The following is a 21020-nucleotide window of genomic DNA, read 5'->3' on the forward strand; positions in this document are numbered from 1 at the left end:
TCCAAAGTAAAACCCAACTTTATTGTCGTATAAAGTAAGAATGTAGAAGGTCCCTTAAACAAAACACGCGTTGGGTGAGACGGGCCCCGGTGTCCCCGCACGCCGTGGGCCAGGGGATGCCCGTGGGGAAGCAGCGCCCGGGGCCGCGGTGCAGCCGCTCGTGGTGGGTTGGTCCGGAGCCCCCCAGCCCCGGTTGTATGGAGGACTGGGGGGGGGGGGGGGGGGGAGCTGCCGTGGGGCTGCGGGCCCGGGGGACGCCCGGATGGGAGCTGGGGCTGAGGCACCGGCGCATTGCAGAGCCCCTGGTCTGTGCTGGGAACGTAGGCACTTGTGGAAGGGCGCGGGCACCGCTCCCGGCCGGCTCCGTCTCACGGCTCCCGCCGGCTCCGGGGCGCAGCACGGGCGGCAGCCGGGAGCCGGAGCCGCGTCTGCCCCGGTCCAGAGGATGTTTGAGCAGCTTTGGTTGGTGCTGTTGGTGAATTAAGGCAATTGAGCTTCCGTTGGTTTTTAAAAAAGGGGCAAAACCAGCAAAACCAGCTCTCTCAGGGGCCAGACACTGGGATGGAAGAGTCTGGGTCTGCTCTGGCTTTGCTCCGAGTCGCCGCTTGGACCCTGCACGCTCAAAGGTGGCACCGACCCCCACCCACGCCGGCACCCCGGCCTCGCCTCTACCTGCCAACACCAGGAACCTGCAGCCCGGCACTGGAAGGGTCAAGAAGGGACATTGGGGCATTTTAGGGGAGGTTTAGGCTCCTGCCAGCAGCGCGGGAGCGGGGAGAGGGCAGAGGAGCCGCAGCAGCTCCCTCCATCCCCGCTTCCCGTCACAGTGACCGGTCGGCAGCTTGTGAGTCCTCGAGTGAGAGGTGGGAGCTCTCCTCCGGCAGCAGATCGGAGCGGGTGAGGGGTGCTACCCAGCTGCAAACACCCACCTACGTGGTCCCGGGGAGCACTGAGGGGAAACCCGCTCCCCCCCAGCATCCCGGCAGGGCCGGACCCCTCGGTTCCCCCCCATCAGCACCCACATCCCTTGGCAGCCCCGGAGGGCTCAGCCCTGGGGGAGCTTATTTCTCATTTGCTTCTTATTCCCCATTTGCTCCTCCCAGGAACGGCGCGCTCCGAGGGGTAAGGTGCTGGGGGTGCCCACCAGCCGCCCTATCTCCGAGCCGGGCCCCCCGCACCCCTCGCTCGAGCAGCGGGAGCTGAGATGGGAGATGGGGGTGACACCATCCAGCACGAGAGCTGGAGCGGGGCAGTGCCGGACCCGCCTCTTGCCTTTCCCAACTGATGCGACCCCACTTCCCGCCTCGTCCTTCGGTCCCGACGGGTTGTGGTTGCAGCCCGTGACCTTCCCGGGGCCGGTGACCCGGCCGGGCGCTGGCCCCGTGGCCATACCGCTGCTCCCCACGGCCCAGCACTGCCCGGCCAGGCAGGGAGCCAGGCCCAGGCTGCCCCGCGCCGCCGGGAACATCCCTGGGGCAGCCGAGGGTCAGCCGGGGAGGGATTAAAACACTGATTTCGTTAATGCCCCAAGGGATCTCTGCAAAGGAAATATAAAAGTTTGAAATGAAGTCTGAATGCCCAGGCCGGGCGGAGCAAGGGCCACGTGCTGGGGGGATGCTCGGGGTCTCCCCGGTCCTTCGTCACGCAGAGGCAGCGGGCGGGCGCTCTGGGCTCGTGGCCGAGAAGCGCTGCGCCGGAGCCAGGCACTGGCTGGCCGCGGCTCCCGCTGCCCCGAGGAGAACAGAACAAAGCCGTGACTATTTCTGTGCGGCGCCGGCGGCTGGCGACAGCTCCTGCAGCCGTGGCAAGCCCGTGGGCCAGCTCCACGGGTCCCCGTGTCCTGCGGGGTGCCGGTGCCTCACACCACAGTGCTGATGGTCGATGACTCCTCCGACCTCCGCTGCTTGCTGGGCAGGGACTTGAGATACTCCAGGTGCCGCCGGGCGTCCTCCTGGTTCTGCCGCACGTAGTAGACCAGGTAGGAGATCACCATGGCGAACCAGCCGAACATGGTGACCAGCATGGCGATGTCCGTGGTCTTTTTGTACACGTTGCAGAAGTCCGTGTCGGCGATCACCTGCAGGAAAGCTTTGCCGACGTGCTCCTCCCGCGCGGAGGAGTCGCACACGATGCCGCCCGAGGAGCCGGCCGCCAGGTCCACCGTGCGGATCAGCTCCTGCAGCCGACAGTCACACAGCCAGGGGTTGTCGGAGAGGTTGACCTTGGCCTTCAGGTTGCTAAAGGCGTCTTTGCTGACCGACACCAGCCTGTTGGAAGACAAATCCAGCGAGTGCAGGTGCTCTGCCAGGCCCCGGAACGCCCCGCTCTCGACGCCGGCGATGGCGTTGTGGGACAGATCCAGCTCCAGCAGGAGCGGCAGGTCCCGGAAGGCGTCGCGGGGCAGGAAGGGGATTCGGTTGGAGTCCAGGTAGAGCTTGTTGGTGTCGTTGGGGATGTCCCTGGGGACCTCGGTCAGCTGAGCGTTGCTGCAGCGGAAGGTCTTCAGCCCCTCCTCTTCCGAGGGGTAGCAGCCCTTGGGGAAGGCGGCGGCGGAGCGGAGGCAGGAGGCCAGGAGGAGGAGGAGGCTCTGCAGGAGCAGCCACATGGTCACCGAGCGGAGGAGGACCTGCTCTGCCGCAGGCATGGTGCCGCGCTGCCCTAATCACACAGCCGCCGGCCCGGCGGCTCTCGCCCGCGGTGGTTTCGGCTGGACTGGGCGCATCTGAGACGGAGACAGCAAGGGGACAGCGTCAGACCCGGGGGTGCCGAGAGGCAGAACCGCCGCTGTGCCAGCGGCGAGCATCACGCCTGCCCCGGGGCCGGGGGAGCGGGACGGGGCCGGGGCCAGCCGGCACGGCGCACGCATCCCCCCCGTCCCCTGCCAGCCCCGGCCTCGCTCAGCGTTCCTGCGCGGCAGGAGCGGGCGCCAAGGGGCCGAGCGAAGGCACGTCTCCCGCGCGCCGGCAGCTGGGCTGTAACAAATGGAGACAGCTCGGGCTGAGCCAGAGGCGGGGGTGAGCTCCCGCCCCGCCAAGGTCACGGGCAGCTTGACCGCTCGCTCGCAGGCGGCCGATACATCCTGCAGCCGCGGCCGGTGGGACGCACCAGCCAGCGAGCTCGGGCTCCGGGCGAGCAGCCGCCGCAGGCAGCCCCCCGGGGAGCACGATGGAAAACACGTGAGGGCAGAGGCAGAGCAGGTCCCCGTTCCCCCGGCCCCGCTCCCCGGCAGCGCCCGGGGGGCTCACGCAGACACACGCCGGGTTTTCCCCTTTCGAGGGGACTGGGGCGGGGGGGGGGGGGGGGTGACCGGGCACCGCTGTCCCCTGCCCGGTGCCACCCCGGCCGCGGGGTCGGGCTGCCCACACCACCCCGTAACCATGGTCCCCATCCAGCCCTTTATTCCGGAGGGGAAAAACGTCAGCAGGAAAGAAACAAAAACAGAAAAAGGAAATTCATAGGAGCTGAGCGCGTAGCGAGTTCCCAGGGTGGTGGCAGCAGATAAGGGCCACGTCCGAGCCCTGCGAGCGCGCTGCCCGGCTTTCCCAGCCGTGGGTCCTGCCACGTCTAGGGGCCCCAGCCTGTCCCCGGCGGGGCCGTGGCGGTGGAGCCACCGAGGCAGGACGCAGGTGCTCTCCCACCATCCCAGGATTAAAGACACTGGCGTAAAAGGGTACCCCGCGGCACCCCGTCAGGCAAAGCTGCGACGAGCCCCGTGCTGTGCCGCCCGGGCACCTCTGGGCCAGCCTGCCTGCGGGTCCCACCACCCCCCCCCCGGCTCCCCGGAGCACCCTACTACCAGCAAACTCACTTCTGGGTGCTGAGCGGGGCTCCCCAGTGGAAGGGCAGGGGTGCCCACCCAAGGGTGGCCCCGGTAGCACAGCCTGGGCGAACACCCCGACTGCCGGGCACCGTAACGCAGCCCAACTGCACCGAAATGCCCCAAGGTCGCAGCCCTGCGGAGCTGACCCCTGCGCTGCCGCCCCCCCCCCCCCCCAGGGTCCCCAAGGTCCCCGAGCGGGGAGCGGGGCTCAGAGCAGCCAAAGGGCACCAGGACCCCAGCCCCACGCCGGCACATCAGGGTGGTGGGAGAACTGCGCTCCCCCCACCCCAAGTCTGTCAGAAGTAACCTGGGGGGAACGCTGCCCCTCGGGGTCACCCTCCCGCTGCCCGTGGGGTGAGAAAAGCCACCGGGGTTGAGCCGGGAGCCTGTGACCCGGGAGAGGGGGAGCTTCGCCCACAGGACCTGGGGACCCCCGCGGTGGGCTCGGATGGTCCCCAGCTACGGTGCTCCGGACCGGCGAGGACGGGTGCAAACCAGCCCCCCCCCCCCCCGCCACAACAGCGGGGTCCCCAGCCCACAGCAGGGCACGGGGGTCCCGACCCCGACCCCGGGGGTCGCCGCCAGCCCCGGGGAGGGCGGTTGTTGGGGTACCCCGGGGTGGGGGGGGTGGGGGGGCGGGCAGGACCGGCTGTGCGGGCTCCGGGACCCGCCGTGTGCCCAGCGCAGCCGGGGATGCCCGGGCTTCCCCCCGGCACCGGGGGCGTTGCGGGCGAGGGAAGCCCCGGTGCTTCCCCGGGGGGAAGCTCAGCTCGGCGCGGCGCTGCCGGGGGGACACCCCCCCCCCCCGCCGCCTCCTCCCGCCCTGCTCGGTACCGGGGACCGGCGGGGAAGGGGACCGGGGGGGGGGGGGGGGTCCCGGTGCGGACTCACCTGCCGTGCGCAGCCCCGCGGCGGCGGAGCGGCCGCGCCCCGCGCAGCGCGGCGGGCCCGGAGCCGGCGGCGGCGGCGGGGCCGGTGGGCGGGATCCTCCGCCCGGGCCTCCCCGGGGCTCCCCGCCCCCGGCCCGCCCCGCCCGGGGGGGCCGTACAGCTCCGAGCACCCTCCGGCCCCGCCGCCGGGTCCTTCCCACCCCTCCTCTCCCCCCCCGCCCCACGGGAGAGGATCTGCCTCCGGTCCCCAGCCCGGGGTGGGGAACCGGGGAGACCCGGCGACCCCCCGAGCCCGGGGCAGCCGGTGCCAGCGGCTCCCGGGGAGCTCCACGCCCCCCGCCCCGCCGCGTCCCCCCCCACCAAACCGTGATGGGAGCACCCCCGACCCGCCCCCCCGGGTGCTGGGCGCTGCGGACCCCCAGACTCTGCCCCCGCCGCCCTCCAGGACCCCCCCCCCCCCCGATCCCTCCCCATCCCCCTGGGGAGAGCAGAGCCCCCCTCAAACCCTCCCGGCGGGGTCAAGGTGCGCTCCCCAACCCCCCCCCCCCGTCGCCCGCAGCCTCCCCGCCCGCCGCCGGCATCGCTTACTCGGGGAAACCCGAGCCGCGGCGGGCAGCGGTGCGGGCAGGAGCCCTGCCTGCCCCGCCGGTGGGGGGGGGGGGGGGTCCGGATCGGGCCCCCCGCCCAGCCCCGAGCTTCCCGGGCCGGGGGTGGCCGGGCTGGGCCGGGGCTCGGCGCTGCGCGGGGTCCCGTCGCCCCGGGACACCGGCGGGGCCGGCTCAGGACCCTGGAGAGCGGCCGCCGTTACCGGGCCGGGCCCCGGTGCGCCCGGGACCGCCGAACGGGGCGAGGGCTCCCGGTGACCCGGCCGGGCCCCCCCCCCCCCCCCCCCCAACACCTCCCCGGTGCTCAGGGCAGCGCCGGGGCTGCTCCCCGGGGCACCGGTCCCTTGCCGTGCCGCAGCGAGGGCGGCAGCGGCTGCCGGTGCCCCGTCCCCGGTTCTCCTTGGAGAGCCCAGCCCTGCCCGCCGACGTTCTCCCACCGCTCAGGGAGGATAAACCGTTTACCGGGCGCCTGGCCTGGATCTCGGCTCAATTAGGAGAACGAAACCTGACGGGAGAGGCGCAGCCGGGCGAAGCCGGAGCCAGATGCTCCCCCGGGACCCCCACGCTCCCCGGGGAGACACCCCCCCCCCCCCGCCTCCAGCTGGGGCCAGGCGGAAGGACGAGGCCAGGGTTGAGCTGGGGGGAGCCCGGCTCACCCCAAACTCTGCACCTCAGGGTGCTGCGACCAGCCAGGGTTAGCCAGGCTGGGGGGTTGGCACACACCGGGGCAGCCGTCGGGGCTCCGGGGCTGCCAGCGCGGCCCCGTGCTCAGGATGTCCGCCACCGGGACTGGGACCCGGGGCAGGGGGTCACCGGGGCAGGGCTGGCCCGGGACACGGCGCGGAGCCACGGTCAACGCCCGCGGGCACCGTTGCTGCCATCGCCCCGCTGGGCCGGGCAGGGGAGCGGCCCCGGTGCTGCCGGGAGCTGCGCACGGAGCCGGCGCCGGTGCTGGGACCTGCGGCAGCGCGGGGCCGGCTCCGGATGGCACCGCCGTGGGTCGGGGTCTGCGGGAATCCGGGGGCCAAGGGGCTTGAGTTTTCGGCAAGTACTGGCTCACGCCGGGGCCCGGAGAGGTGGCGGGTCACCATGGCAGCGGGGCAGAGACCCCGGGAGCGTGAGAAGGAGCCCACCGGCCCAAAAACCCAGCGCCTGCAGTGCAGCACAACCCTGCACGGACCCTTCCCCGCCGCAGCCCCGGCAGCGATGGCTAAAAATAGCCAACCACCGGCTTCTTGCTGCCACCACGGTGCTAAATATAGCCGGTATCGACCAGGCAGAGGGACCGGCAGCCCAGGAGAGCGGGGGGTGAGCTCGGCCCCCCAGCACGGAGCGAGGCCCGGGCATCCGTGCTGGAACAGCCCCAGTGAGCACGGGGGAAACGCTGCGCCAGGCGAGCGCTGCCCGTGGATGGGGCCAGATCCCCCCCCCCCGGGGAACCCCCCGCCCCCGGTGCCGGGGTTCCCTGGGTGGGTGAACCCCATCTGGGGAGCCCAGGGAACGGGTCCCCTCGCCCCCGCGCCGGCAGCGAGAGGCTGCCTGCTGCATCACTGAGAGGGGATTAATATTTATGGGCGTTTAAAAATAGCTGTCGCATTGTGCTTCCCCCTCACGTGCGGAGTCAGCGGGGTGCGGGGAAGCTGCTAAATTAGATGTCACCGCGCGGAGGGAGCCGCTCCGGCGGGCAGGAGTGGGGATAAAAATAGAGCCTGCCGTGCACGCGTGGCTCTCCTGCAAAGCGGGGCCAGCTCCCGCGGGATCCCCCCCACCTCTGCTCGCCGGCATCCCCGCACCTTGCCCTCCCAGCAAGGGCACCCCGGAGAAACGGGGCGGGGACTGGGGGGGCCCTACAGCTGCTTTAACCGCAGGTGTGTGTGTCCCCCCGGGCCCGAGGCCTTGGGGAGTAGCTGCTGGCGAGCTCTGGCTCGGGGAAGCCACGCTGCCAGCAGCCAGCGGGGTCTCTGTGCCCTCGCCATGCCCCACCAGCACACAACCGCCTGCCGAGAGCCGGCCCAGGCCTGGAGCTGGATGCACGGCGGGTGCCGAGGCCGGATGGATGTGCTGAGGGGCAGGATGCTCAGCTCAGCCTGGGAGCCGCCCAGGGGCTCCAACCCCCCCGGGGAGCACCGGGGGAAATCCCCGATTTCTTCTGTGCACAGCAGCGCTGCGAGCCCACCCGGGGCCAAAACCGAAACCCCCCCAGATGGGCTCGGCCGAGCGAGGCTGCGAGCGGCACCGGTGACGTGCCCGGGACCCTGGCGCAGCTCCGGGCGGGGGGTTTTTGCAGCCAAAAGTGGCTTCGCCGTTGGGTGACGGGTGCTGCACCCGCTGCCGGTCGGCAGAGCTGGCGGCAGCCGACGAGCACAAAGCCCCGCACAGATGGCTGCGCGCACCGAGGGGCCGTGGCAGCACCGCGCTATTAGCTTTGAGCGCTGTGCAAACAAAAGCAAGGCCAGATGGTGTGTGTGTGCCCCCCCCCCCCCCCTCGCTCCCCACCGCTCCAGCGCAGGAATCCTGCGCTCCCAGCCCCTGACCTTGGCCGGGTGTCCCGGCAGCACCGTGCCGGCCAGCCCAGGTTGCTTGCACAACGCTTGCTGCTGAGGTTTTGACACCGGGAAGAGCGACAAGGGAGGGAAGCCCGAGAAGGGTGGAAGCACCCAGCTGGGTCTGAGCCCCCCCCCGCCCCGGGGTGCAGAGCGGGGTGGCTACAGCCCCGCCGAGTAGGGCTTGCTCAGGGCTAGGGGAGCTGGGGTGCGGTGGCCACGGCAGCCCCCGGCCCGGTGTGCGGGAGGGGCAGAGGAGCCTCCCCCGCCTCCCCGGGGCCGCCCCCCCCCGCCCGGGGCCGGCCTCTCCCGGGGGTGGGAGCCGGTGCTCGGCGCTACCGGGACTACAGCTCCCAGCGTGCCGCGTTGGCGGGGCGGGCCGGGCCGAGGAGCCCGCCGGGAGCGCAGCCGGGGCGGCGGGGAGCGCGGCGGAGAGAGCCCCGGCCCCGCCGGGCCGAGGTGAGTGCGGGCCGGGCGCGGCGGTTCTCCCACCCCCCACCCCCCCGCGGGTACGGGACCGGGCCGGGCATCGCCCCCTCCCCGGGAGCGGGCGGCGGCCGAGCCCCGCTGCCGGGCCCACGGGGGAAGGTGCTTCGTGTGGGCCCGTCCCGAGAGAAAAACACCCATTCCCCCCCCAAAAGGTAGCTGCGGAAGATGGAGACAGAAAGCCCCGGGGCGCGGAGGTGGGGGGCCTGGCCGGGGGGAGCCCGGGCAGGAGCGGGCCCTCCCCCAGCACCCCCGGAGCGTGGGTCCTGCCCAGCTCCTCGCGTGGGGGCCAAGCGGGGCTCAGGACCCCCCAGCCCGGCACCCACGCGTGCGTGGGGAAGCCCAGCACGCCACCTCCCCTGCGTGACCCGTCTTTCCCTGGCGATTTAGCAGAAAGGGCTGAGAGGGAGACCCCCCTTCCTCCTCCTCCTCTTCCTCCTCTTCAGCCCCACGGCCCGAGCTGCACCGCAGCCCCCACTTTCTGCTCCGGGCCCCTCTGGCTTCCCGGGGCGGGGGGAACCGGGGACACACAGCAGCACCGGCTGGGTCTGACCTCGCACTCGGCTCCCTCGGCTATCAGCTGCCCCTAAACACCGCTGACACCCTCGATGGACTTGATGCTCTGGTTCAAACGCCGATGCCATCTTGCAAAGGAGGGTTTTAAAATATTTATTTGCTTGGGAGATGGTGATTGCTGTTGCTGCCAGAGATAGGGATCTTGGCTCCTCAGCGGCTACTGTGGCATCATCAGCGCTTGTGTTCTGGGAACATCAACCGAGATAAGCACCTGAGCCTTCCTGCTCTCCGCCGGCTGGGGGTGAGGTTGTTCCTGCAAGGCCTTGGGGCAGAACAGGGTGCTGGCCCCCCCCTGTTCAATCTCGGGGTGCCCTGGGGCAGGGCTGTGGGAAGTCAGAACGCTGCTGAAGCACGAGGGGACGGGAACAGACAACAGTCACGCTCCTTGGGGGGCGAGAGCAACGGTGGGGAAGGAGCTGCGCCTTGGGGTGCGGGGGGCACGGCTGGCGTCCGAGCCTGGGGGTCCTCCAGCAGCTGGCGGATGACAAAGCAAGCGGGGAAACCGCTGCCGTGGTTTTGTTTCCCCCCTTCCTCAGAAGTGGGGAGATGCTGCCGGCCCCGACGCTTGCTCTGAGCCCCAGAACGTGAGTCTTTCCCAAGGGAGCCGCGGAGAGGGAGCTGGCGCAGCGGCGGGCGGGACGTCGGGAACAGGACGCGAAGGATCGGGCAGAGGAAGGGCTCGGCATCGCCATCACAGCGTGCGGTTTGCCTCTGACCACAGTTAGGACTTTTCCCCTCCTTGGATGGACACCGTCCAACGTCAGCACAGTCTTGACCTTCACACTCAGTCTGGTGAAATGTTAAAAGCTTTTCTGTCCTGAAAAACCGCTGCACAAGGGGGAAGGCAGAGCTTCGGAGCCAGCGGCTCCCGGGGGGAGCTGGAGTTCCTCCCACTGTTGTGTTTTGCCTTGTTTTTCCAGCAGGTGAACAAATCCCCGGTGTAAAATCAGAAAGCAAACAACATGGGATCTGGGATGGGGGTAGGGATCGGAGTGTGGAGAGCTCGCACTGCCCCGGCCAGGCTTTTGCAACACGGTGCAGGGCTGTGTGTGCAATCTGCAGTGAGCACAGAGCTTGGGCGAGGGCTGCAAACACCACTTCAGAAATGGAAAAGATTCGCAGATGAAATATTTTTAAGGTGGGGAAGGACAGAATTGGAGAAGAAAGCAGAATTATCCCCATCGTAGGACCGAATGCTTGATGCCTCTGTACCTCTCTTGCAAGAATGAATTAACCTCTTGTACGTTCTAGCATTTCACCCAAGGAAACTGAGGCACAGGGTGGAGAGTTGCTTCACGTACGGCTTCTGAGTTTTGCCCTTTGCCATCCAGCTGCAGGTTTGCGACTGCCCTCCTTTGCAAAGGGGACCAGGTAGAAGTTGCTCACTAGTTTTTCAAGATTACACTCAGGGTTGTCCTAAAATGGAGATTTCATTTTATTACTGCCCAGGCAGGGCACGCCTCTAGCCCTAGGTCTGCCAGCTTCTGTAGCCTTTGGATAACGGCGTCATCACAAGTGTCCTGAAGAGGCCACCTGGTCAACTCCCCGTTCCAAAGAGGAATATTGATTTTTTTTTTTTTTTTTTCTAACTGTTTATGAAACTTGCCTATGAAGCCTCTAGTGAGACCACTGATCACTTCCCGTGGGCAGTCCATTTCAAGCCCAGTCCTTCCGCATTATCCAGTCGCTCTGAGTCTCAGTTGTGCAGTTCACACCACTGCACAGTTTGTCTCCTCTTCGGTGCAGCTATCTGTTAAGTGTTGGAGGACTAGTCCTCACGCCTCTCTCCAGCGTCCTCTAGACTAAACAAACCCATTTCTTTCAATCTGTCCTTGCAGGTCATGTTTTTCCTACACCTCTGCTCATTCTCACTGCTCTCCTGGAGTCCCTCCAGCTCCTCCCAGAACTGGACAATATTCTAGCTGAGGCCTTACCAATATCTAGGAGAATTATTCTCTCTGTCTGGCAAACAGCGCTCCTGTTTATGCATTCCACAGGGGTGTTTGCTTTTTTTTCTTTTGTTGCAGCAATACAACTTTTTTTGACTCGTGTTATGCTTCACTGCAACCCGTAGATTTCCTTCTGAAAGCCCTTAGAAATTGCACCAGATTAAGGATGGAGCTGCTGCCCCTCGTAGGACTGAAGTGCTGCCCCAGCTCTAAGTCCTGATTCCAGGCCGAGCTTCAGCTGATATCCTTTGACCCAGGAGATGGGTGACAAGAAAATGAGCGCTCTGCAGACCTGCAAGCCTCTTTTCTGGTAACAAAAACCTTCTCCAGATGGAAGCCCTCTGACTGAGACCTGGGTAGCAGAGGTGGGTGAGCATCTGTTCAGCTCGCCCCGCAGCCCTGCCTCACCCGAGCCGCCCGCGCGGCTGACGCGAGGTTTGGAAGTTACAGCGAGCGTCCCAGGAGCTGCGGGGTCAAAGCGTTCGCTTTGTGTCCTAGCCCTGGGCAGGAAGAGGGGAGAGCGCCAGCTTCTGAAACAAGCCAGGCCCAGCACTCTGCAAGGGATCTCGGAACAGCTGGCAGCGACGTCCAAAGCCTAATGTTAGATCTGGCTCGGACTCGCCTCCTGAGACCGAAGACTCCGAGCGCGAGAGAACAGCAACGCCGTCTTCCAGCTGTGGGAACCAAAGCAGCAAAAACACAAGGCGAGACATCAGGAAACAGCCCTGGCTTGGGGTTCTCTGTCCAAGGAGAGACAGACCGTATTATCTACTGAAACTGCATTTCCACTGGGACATGGGCAAAGAGGATTTTGTGCAAGAACTTATCTGATCTCAGTGCAAAGATACTCAGCTTTACGGTGGTTCTGATGCGTGCTGTTTCTTGTAATCCCTGGAAACTGGTGTAAACCAGAGCTTTCAGCTTCTCAGAAAGCCTAAAAGCTGACCCACACCTGCTGCCACTATCAGTGCAGCAGTCCAAAAAGCCACTTCGGTATCTGCATTGGCTGTAGGGCACCACTCCAAAGACTTGCTCTCTGAGAGGATGACACCATCTCTCTTCCTTGTCTTTCTGGTATTGTTTAGAAAAACATCTCTCTGTATTCCTCCTACGTGGCAACTGTTCTTTCCAGGTAGGGGAAGAGCCATCTCCTCTGCAGCTCTTGCTACCAAAATATCCTCCCAATGCACTTTTCCTTGTTACCTCTAACTTTTTACGTTCCTTAAGAAGCTCACTCCTTCCCTGCAGGGGAATCTTTTGGTTACTTTTATTTTTTTTCCCCTTTATAAGCCTTAAATTGGAAGGCAAAACATGTAAGCCAGACCAGGAGACCAGCAAGCCTCTAGAGCTGTGCAGAACCCTGTTAATTTACTTGAACTAATTAGGAGATCTGTTGATACAGACCTGCCATGCCTTTACTCTGCAAATACTCGTGCTCTCCTTTTGAGTTTAAGGTGTGCTGAACCCATAAACATATATAACATAACATAAGCATGTAAGAAGCTTCATGTGCTGAGTGCTTCCATGATTAATGCTGTGATAATGACTTAAAAAGCACTTAAAAGTATTTGTTTGAGTCTTGACAGGCAATCGTGGGATTTTAACCTTGACTTCTTGGTTCCAGGAAAACATTCAGCAGATCACAAGTAGCTTCTCTCACAGACAGGCTTCCCACACATTATTCCCAAATCTCAACTGCTCCTGGATTTAGCTTCCCCTCAGAAATGTCAGCTCTACAAGAGGAGATAATGAGGTGCAGAGAAGTGAGCTGATGTGATTTTTATAGCAAACAACGGGTTTCAGGTTTGCTTAACAGCAAGACACTGCTCGACCCCTGCCGTGCTTGCCTGAGTAATTTAGATGGAGGGCAACCACGATCCGAGTAGTGACCCGATTCTGTTTTAGTTTCAGGGGTGCCTGTTGGACACCAGAGCCAACATGAACGTGGGAACAGCACACAGCGAGGTGAATCCCAACACCCGTGTCATGAACAGCCGGGGCATCTGGTTGTCCTACGTCCTTGGAATCGGCCTGCTGCACGTCATACTCCTGAGCATCCCCTTCTTCAGCGTCCCTGTGGTTTGGACTCTTACCAACATCATTCACAACATGGTAAGGGAACAGCGTGGCTGGCTTGACTTCCCGGGGCATGGAGCAGTAATCTCTCAGCACCAGCTGTTCTTTTGAGAGCAATCTAGTAAGATTTTCATTGAAACAATTCCTTTGTCTGTATTTCCAAAGATGCTGGGTAAGTTACTCAGCCTACACCCCTCAGACTGCACCTTTGCCTCTAGGTCATATATTTAAATCCAGCCTAGGTACCGATGAGACAGCAAACATCTGGTGAGGCTGCTCTAAGGGGACACTGAATTCATTTGCCTGCAGGGTAAGTCCCTTTGTCACGTCCCCCTTAACAGAGGAATAGCTGTGACAGGCCACAGAAGCTGGTACAGCAGCTTTCACTTCGGTTGATAGAATCTGAATTGGTCTCATCAGAATTAAGAAAACAAGATTAAAACCTAAAACCTTTGTTCTGCTTAAAGCAAAAGATTAGTCCAGAAACAGATTCTCCCCTTCTAAGGATCAGGCACCCCAGCGAATGGGTGTCAGGGTGCTGTACTAGGGGTCCACAGGTGAGCATGGCCCGTGTCGGCAGATGCACGTGCTGAGGACACAGGGTGCCCAGGTTCCCAGAACCTGCCGTGTTTAACCGCTCAGCTCTGCACGTGTCTTGGCAAGCTTGGGTCCTGCAGCTGAGGAGCAGACCTCTCGGCAGCCCTTCACCCTCAGGCGTAGGGGAGAAAATACTTCAGAGATGCAGCAAGTGAGTTTGTATCCTTTATTTTAAATAGCATCTCAGCTCGAGAATATTCCAGAGACAAAAATGATACTCTTATTAGGGACCCTCATGCTAACGTTATTCACATGTCTTGTGGGGGGCAAAAAAACCCCCATGAACTAGAGCAGCTTGGAGCTCAGTTCACAAGCTGCCTGCTTTTCATCCAGCTCCTTCTCTAGCAGCTTAAACGGTTAGGTTCTGGGAACAGAAAGGAGTTTAAATACTTAAAAGACACGTGATGTAGCCAGACACTTGCTGTTTATCTGTGACTTGTGTTCCACTTCAAGAGGTTGACTTGTAATCAGAGCGGTAACAGACCCTCACTGCCTAGAGCTCTCCCAGTGCTTTTTTAGAACGCCTTTAGCACTGCTGTTGCAGGGTAGAGCGAGTCCACGCTAATCTCCTGATCCCAGAGATCCGAGGGCTGTAATCTTGCAGCCACCTTCTTGGCTTATGCCCAGGAGCTGAACGAGAGGCCTCACGTGTAAGAGCCAAGCCTGAGCTAGCCCTGGCTAGCGGCCTTCCTCCCTAACTCGCCGCCGCGCGTCCCAGCAGCGACGGTGCATCCCTCTAGCGGAGCAGCGCGCTGGTGCAGGCTCCCGCAACCGTCCCGTTCTTGCTGAAGTGGAACGTTTCCACTGGCGTGGCGAGGGGCTCTGTGCGCTTCACGCTGCGTTTCTGTTTGCTCCCAGAGTATGTACATCTTCCTACATACCGTGAAAGGAACTCCTTTTGAGACTCCGGACCAGGGGAAGGCTCGGCTGCTCACGCACTGGGAGCAGATGGACTACGGCGTGCAGTTCACGGCGTCGCGCAAGTTCCTGACCATCATGCCCATTGTCCTGTGAGTACTTCGGGGCAGCTGAGCTGCCTCGCAAGCTGGTTCCGAGCACCACTCCTGCTGCCTGTGCTGTCCTGGGAAACAAAACCATGAAGTGCTGTAATTCAGTTTTCCTCTCTCTCTCTTTCTCTGTTCCTCTCCTTTCCAGCTATTTTCTAACCAGCTTTTACACAAAGTATGACCGGATACACTTCATAATCAACACCATCTCCCTTATGAGTGTCCTGATCCCCAAACTGCCTCAGTTTCATGGAGTCCGGATCTTTGGGATCAACAAGTACTGAGCTGCGTGGCTGGAGTGAATGGAAGAGGAGCAGGGGAGAGGGGGAAGTTCCTTCTCTCCAGTCCTGTTTCTTCATCCCCACGCACACTGGGATGTAATTTCACAGCGGCTGTTTAAATGCAGTATCCAATAGACATATACCGCATGCTGGATCCTCATGCCCAATAAATCTAAACAAGCTCCAGAGTAGAATTTAGTGCAGAGCAGGATGCATGGCGCTGGATTTCCTTTATTCCAGTGTCCTCAATAGATGCAGATACACTGAGACTTCAAGGTACAAAGAGAGAGATTGTCATCTGTCCCAGGCATTGAATGACGAGAATAGGGATGAGGGGAAAAGCTTTTAGTGCTGGTACTATTGCTGTGGTAAATGCACTTTAAAATATATTTCCCTTTCTGAAGCTAGGTGCTTTAAGCATTACGTAGGGGAAATTCAAAAGGATACAACCAGGCTTTCCCAATACTTGTTTGTTTTGGGGTTTGAGTTCCATTTTTGGGCAGGGGAGGGGGAAAAGAATGAGATTTTATTTTGCAATCTTTTACACCACTGAGAAAGGAAGTTCTTTTACTAAAACAGTACAGGAAGGAATGACCTGCAATTTGACAAAGCTTTCATTTTCTACGGTACCATTCAGGTGGTTCAGGGAAAAGAGCAACAGATCCTAAATCATACTTGTTATTTTCAGCTTGTACCAGGATCTATCTGGGTAACTGCTCCCCACCCCAAACTGCTAATTTTTAAGCGCACTCTGAGCACTCAGGCAGTGCAGCATTTGGATTAAGGGCTGGGGTGCAGGTTATTTTAATGATCAACAACAAATGCCACTGAGCTACTCGGTACATGGGGACTGCACAAGCATGGGAGATGGATGGTGCTTGCTGTAGTTGGTTAGTGACTATAATTGGATTTTTTTTTCCTCAGTCCAGCATCTTGGTCTCTTAAGTCTGTGTTACTGGGATTTACCAGTGGACTCGACTCAGTATCTGACTCAAGGCAAGTGAGTGTTTGATTTCTGATTTACCTGGAAGTCTGTCACTCGGCTCCAGGCACAAGTGCTGCAGCAGCATCCCCCGAGCCCTCAGGTGATCGCTGGCAAGGGTGGGCAATACTAACGAGCAGCAGACTTAATTGACCAACAGAAGGATGCAATGGGCCACTGAAGATAATAGGTTATTTAGTATAGGAACAAAATTGAGCCCTTTTCCCATAAAATTACCACCTAAATGAAGTAGGTTTGCAGGTTTAGATTTCCTGGCTGAGATAGCTTTCTACTGCTCAGAATAATTGGGTTTTCTTTTGGGTTGTGTACCAGATAAAATGTGTTTTTTCTCATGCTTCCCCTGCAAACTCATGAAAGCCTATATTTTTGTTGTCTTAGTGCTTATATTGTCTTACACTTTTGACAATAGTATAAACATTTTAAATATGGTATTTTTGTTCCTGGATTAGCCCATCCTAGTTTTAAAGGTCATAGTGGATAGTGTAGAGTTGTGTTTGATGGTCTGAGCATAGGACGTGGATAGGGGAACTTCAGGGTTGCATGTAAGACCTAGTACTACTCCATGCATAATTTTAGGCAAGTTGCTTTACTTCTCTCAGACTTACCATCAGACTGCTGCAGAGAAGGGAAAAACATTTAATGTACCTCAGAGGGCTGGGGGAATGCATAGAGAATCAGTACATGGAATGTTTGAAAAATTGAAATATTTTAAGTGAAAATGAAGTTTTCAGGAAGGTAGAAAAAGTCTGGCTTGATACCCGAGTGCTGTTCTCCAGCAAGGGAGTTTGACAGATGTGCAATTCACTTGATGGGGAGGTTAAACCTTTTAGCCACCATGACATAAGGACGACTGCTGCTTTAGTTAAGGTACTATATACCCTAAAGCTAATATACTCTTTAAGCTATTAGACAATGACATTTGAAAAAAATATTGTTTTCAAAATAGAGATACTTCATCAATCAGCTAAGTACCTTTGAAATGACTAAGAAATCAACAGTGTCAGTGCCCGGAATGCTTACGGAAAGGCTGCTGCCCTCAGAGGCGTGGCGCCTGTCCTCAGCAGGGTGGGCAAGGCTGTATCCATGTACCCATAATGCAGACTGTATGTTGCTTAAGAGATCTGAACGTCTGCCCGCAGACACAACTTACATGCCAGTGGTGAATCTCCAGAGGAAAGAAAACTATTTGTTTTGGTAGAAAACGAGAGGAAAAACATCCACTTTTTTGCAACAGATACAGTCACTATATGCTTAAAGACATTACTCCTATATAGACAGACATATACTGGTTATTTCTAAGTATATGCACATTACACAGAGTCAAAGCAGTTTGGATACTTTTAGCATAAGTATAAATAGAAGGTGGGGTCAGTTCTTCTCAGTGAGCTACAGCACTTTACAGTTTCCTTGAAGGCCTTGGCATTACAACGGCTCCGGGTTAGATCATGTTATTTGTGCTGTCAACTGACACTATGGATATCTGATTCTATTTGTTAAATTAAACTGTGAAAGAGAATAGGATTATAAACTTCTCAAAAAGGCAGTTTTTAAAGCCTAAAGTCTAAAACTTCTTGTTAGGCAAAGCCTTAAATTATAATAGTAAGCCCTTCTGATTTACCTTATTCACACCTAAATGATTAAACTAGCCATTACACAGATAGGCGTTACATGGCAAACGCCATTCCTTACAGGAATAGCATTTTTGCCACAGAGTATCTGAAGTTAACTTGAACTCATACAGTTAATCCAATCAAGGGAAACATAAATGAAAACTGGAGAAATATGGAAAGAAGCGAGAGTTGAAGACAGATTTCATGTTAATAATGTGGTGTGCTAAGTATCTACGTAAGATTAATAAATACTTGAACAATTTCACATCTGATAATACCTTCCTTAAGATACCATCTTAAGGGTAGGTATCAGAATTAATCAAAAATAGAACAACAGTAAGTTAATTATAATTAAACCGCAGTTGCGATTGCCCCTCGTTAAGTATACGTGGGGTAGTTTTAAGTGAAAGAGTTCTGGGTACTGCTGGTCATACATGAGTCACGGGGCTCCTTTCTGTCAGTGGCACAGGAACACGCGGTACCCGACTGAGTCCCCGCTTGGAAACCACCACTGCAGCGGTGTGGAAGTAACAGACACAGTTCTGGGTCTCCTGGAACTCTGTACAGAAACCACTTCTAGTTTATTTGTGTTTGTTAAATTCATGTAGAAGTGAGCCCAGCACTGGAAGGCTCATCGTGCACACACGCAAGTTAAAGAGCATAGTCAAAACACTAGAACTCTCAGGGGTTAACTCACGTCTGAGAAAAGGGAGGTCAGGACAGCGTAGGCAGGATGAGGGATTTTCAGGGGTGTACGTGCAGCTGACATAGCAGTGATCCAAGGGTGAAGCCTACCTTTTGCGTGGAGAACCGCAACCTCAGTGCAAGGACTGTCCATTCTTTTGGACTAGAATTTTCTCCAAGTACCTACATGAAGGAGATAATTAATCGTTATTGATTTTAAATGAAAACATCAGACTTGACAGATTTTCCTCTCAAACTTGTACTAGCTTCCTGTACAGGGCTAGGCTGAAAGTCAGCTGGAGAATTAAAGGTGGGGTCTATCCTGTGACTAAAAAACAATTACTGGATTAGTAGGTACTTAAAATGCTTTTCTTTTTTGTTCTGCAAAGAATGCCAAAGGAGAAAAGCTTGTGAAAACCATTCACAGGAACTGGCAAAAGCCTCCCTCTGCCCCATCTTGTCTGCTCAAAGCCTCTTCTAAGCCACTGTCAAGATCAGGCCTGTGTTTACACCGTGTGACACCAGGAAAGGCAGAAAACAATCAAGTACTAACAGCCTGATGCTTCCAAAATAGGGATCCTGTCTTGTGATTCATTTAACATAGCCAACAGGATGTCATATTGTCCAACCCTTTGCAGGAAAAAGCCTTTTAAAAAAAAAAAAAAAAAAAAAAAAAAAAAAAAAAGCCTGAGATCTAGGGCTACTTAATTCCTGAGTACTTTTTTTTTTTTTAAATCATTGTTTAATTTTTCTGTTTTAATAGAAACATGGTATTGGCCCTTGAAAAGGGGACAGCAGCTGGTTACCATTGTTAACACATTAGCATTTCTCTGTGAATTATGTTGCTCTATCATTGCCTATAATATCTTTTAAGCATGCAAGTGTTTGTGTATATGTATCCTCCTTGGATCAGTTTAAGTGAGCTAAATTAGTTGGGGTTTTTTAATGGAACATACTGACATTGTACAAAGTTTTAGGTTTCTTTTTTTTCCAATAGCCCTTCTTTTTGCTGTGTATACAGAAGTCTCACGTAGACAACTTTCTAAAATAAAGTGTGAATATTTTTATTACTCCTTTGTACAGTATTCTAAGAGAAACTAATAAAATAAGTATTCATGTAAAAACTTGTGTTTGATTCCTCGAATTTTTACACGAGCAGGTCTTGCTTTTAAACAAGTGTTACCAAAAATAGTAACCAAGAAAACTCTCCAAACCAAATAATAGTTTAGAAAGCCAACATCAATTTATTGCAGCACTGGGTGCATGGGGGATCTCTCCTCCTAACATGCACCCCCCAGAGACAAAGGCACTTCCTTTATATACATTAAGTAGATGAATACTCAGAGTTTCCATGACTCTGAAGTCTATTCCTGCAATCCTAATACATTGTGAAATTATGCCTACGTGTGCCTAAGATGCTGCTTACCTCAACAAAGCCAGGAGGAATAGAAACATCTCACTAAAATAATGCTTGTCTCAACCACCACGGTTAGGACGTGTAGACACACGCTACTTATCCTTTGGCATGCTCCACTTGTTTACACAAGGTTTGCACAGAAGGGCTTATTCCATCTTAATACATTTTCTTGACCAAATGTGGTATCATAAGCATGGCAAATGAATACTCTAGGACGATTCCAAGCCCACCAAGTGATCGATTGCAGTAAAGCAAACAGCTTGCAGCCTACTGCATGGATCTCTTCACAGGGCACTGTGCCAGTGAGTCACACAAAGCTCTGCTACTAAAAATGGGCCATAAAGCATGGAAATGTGCATCACTGGTCAATATAAGTTAATAAAAGTGCCTCCAGAAACATAATATTGGCCCCTTGTCTACACCACACCTAATTAGTTAGCTCTCTCACAGGTTTAGTGAAATCCTCCTAAACCAGAAGACACTGTTCCTTATCTTAATAGATCAGAAGTATAAATGAAAAGCAGAGCAATGCTAGAAATTAAACAAATCTTATAGGAATGATGCATCTGAAGAACAAGTTAAAAGTTATCCACAGCTGTTGTAACAGATCAGCAGAGATTAACTCTATCAACAGAGGTTAACTCAGGTTGCTACCCAAAAAGTGGATTTGCCCCCCGTGTGCGATAAACCAATCGTAACACACTCAGCAGAGATACTGTATTTATTCAGGCCTGGGTGCTCAGTAGACTTTTTCACAAATCAAGCACACCTAACGGCAGGTTCAGGTGCTTCTTTTATACACAAAAGTCACAGGTTAGTACTTTTCCAAACACACCGATTAGGTACTGATTGGTCAGTGATTATAATACAATTATAATACAGATTACATAAGGCTTTTATCACTACACATGCTCAGGGGAAGGGTCACTCTGACCTGTGGGTGTGGTTTTTAGCATTATAATGAGAGTAGTTCATTTCAGGATACTTTAAAAGTTAGGCTCATTACCAAGTTACTTAATCGAATAGTCAATTGCCAGGTTGTCAAATAACTCATCCTCAACACAATCCCAGATACTCTTATTATGATCCAAGATGTTCTACCTATTTTCCAAAGCCTATTCTTCATTAATTCCTTATCGCTAATCTCAACCACGATTAAAAGTTTTGCCCAGCCAATCTTTGGGGCCTCACAACTGTCCCCCCCATGTGTGGTAACTATGACTACCATCAATTTGATGTGTGCTAACTGCTGCCTGTAAACTGCAAGTGTGGAACGTCTCTCAGTTATTAATAAATAGTTATTAACAATGGCCACTTGCATGTGTGAACCACATCAAGGTCAACGACTGAAACAGAATTATGCAAGCAACAGGCTTTTTGTACCCTAATTTAGCTGATGTTTCCGGATTCCTGATCAGAAAGGCGGGGAGAGCACACTTCCCAAGCCCTGCCTCTTCAGAGAGGCCATATCACATC

The 21020-nt window shown here is 56.9% G+C and overlaps 2 protein-coding genes across 3 annotated transcripts; one reads left to right on the top strand and one right to left on the bottom strand.

Annotated features, from left to right (window-relative positions):
* On the bottom strand, positions 1-4764 carry LRRC3C (leucine rich repeat containing 3C). Its single transcript, XM_042787292.1, has 2 exons — positions 4712-4764; positions 1-2722 (listed from the first exon to the last, which is right to left on the bottom strand). The coding sequence occupies exon 2, from the start codon at positions 2642-2644 to the stop codon at positions 1859-1861; it is 786 nt and encodes a 261-aa protein (XP_042643226.1). The 5' UTR covers positions 2645-2722; positions 4712-4764; the 3' UTR covers positions 1-1858.
* Positions 4765-8271: 3507 nt separating this feature from the next.
* Positions 8272-19251, top strand: ORMDL3 (ORMDL sphingolipid biosynthesis regulator 3). 2 transcript variants are annotated; one of them, XM_032984191.2, is made up of 4 exons: positions 8272-8317; positions 12775-12981; positions 14401-14552; positions 14698-19251. In XM_032984191.2, exons 2-4 carry the CDS (start codon positions 12808-12810, stop codon positions 14831-14833), a joined length of 462 nt encoding a protein of 153 aa, XP_032840082.1. In that variant the 5' UTR covers positions 8272-8317; positions 12775-12807; the 3' UTR covers positions 14834-19251. The 2 variants fall into 2 exon arrangements, with proteins under 2 accessions (XP_032840082.1, XP_042643234.1); XM_042787300.1 differs by lacking the exon at positions 8272-8317 and adding an exon at positions 10759-12001.
* Positions 19252-21020: the final 1769 nt, after the last annotated feature.

This window comes from Tyto alba, unplaced genomic scaffold (assembly GCF_018691265.1).
Source record: "Tyto alba isolate M040663 unplaced genomic scaffold, T.alba_DEE_v4.0 Super-Scaffold_12, whole genome shotgun sequence".
In the NCBI taxonomy this organism is placed as follows: domain Eukaryota; kingdom Metazoa; phylum Chordata; class Aves; order Strigiformes; family Tytonidae; genus Tyto; species Tyto alba.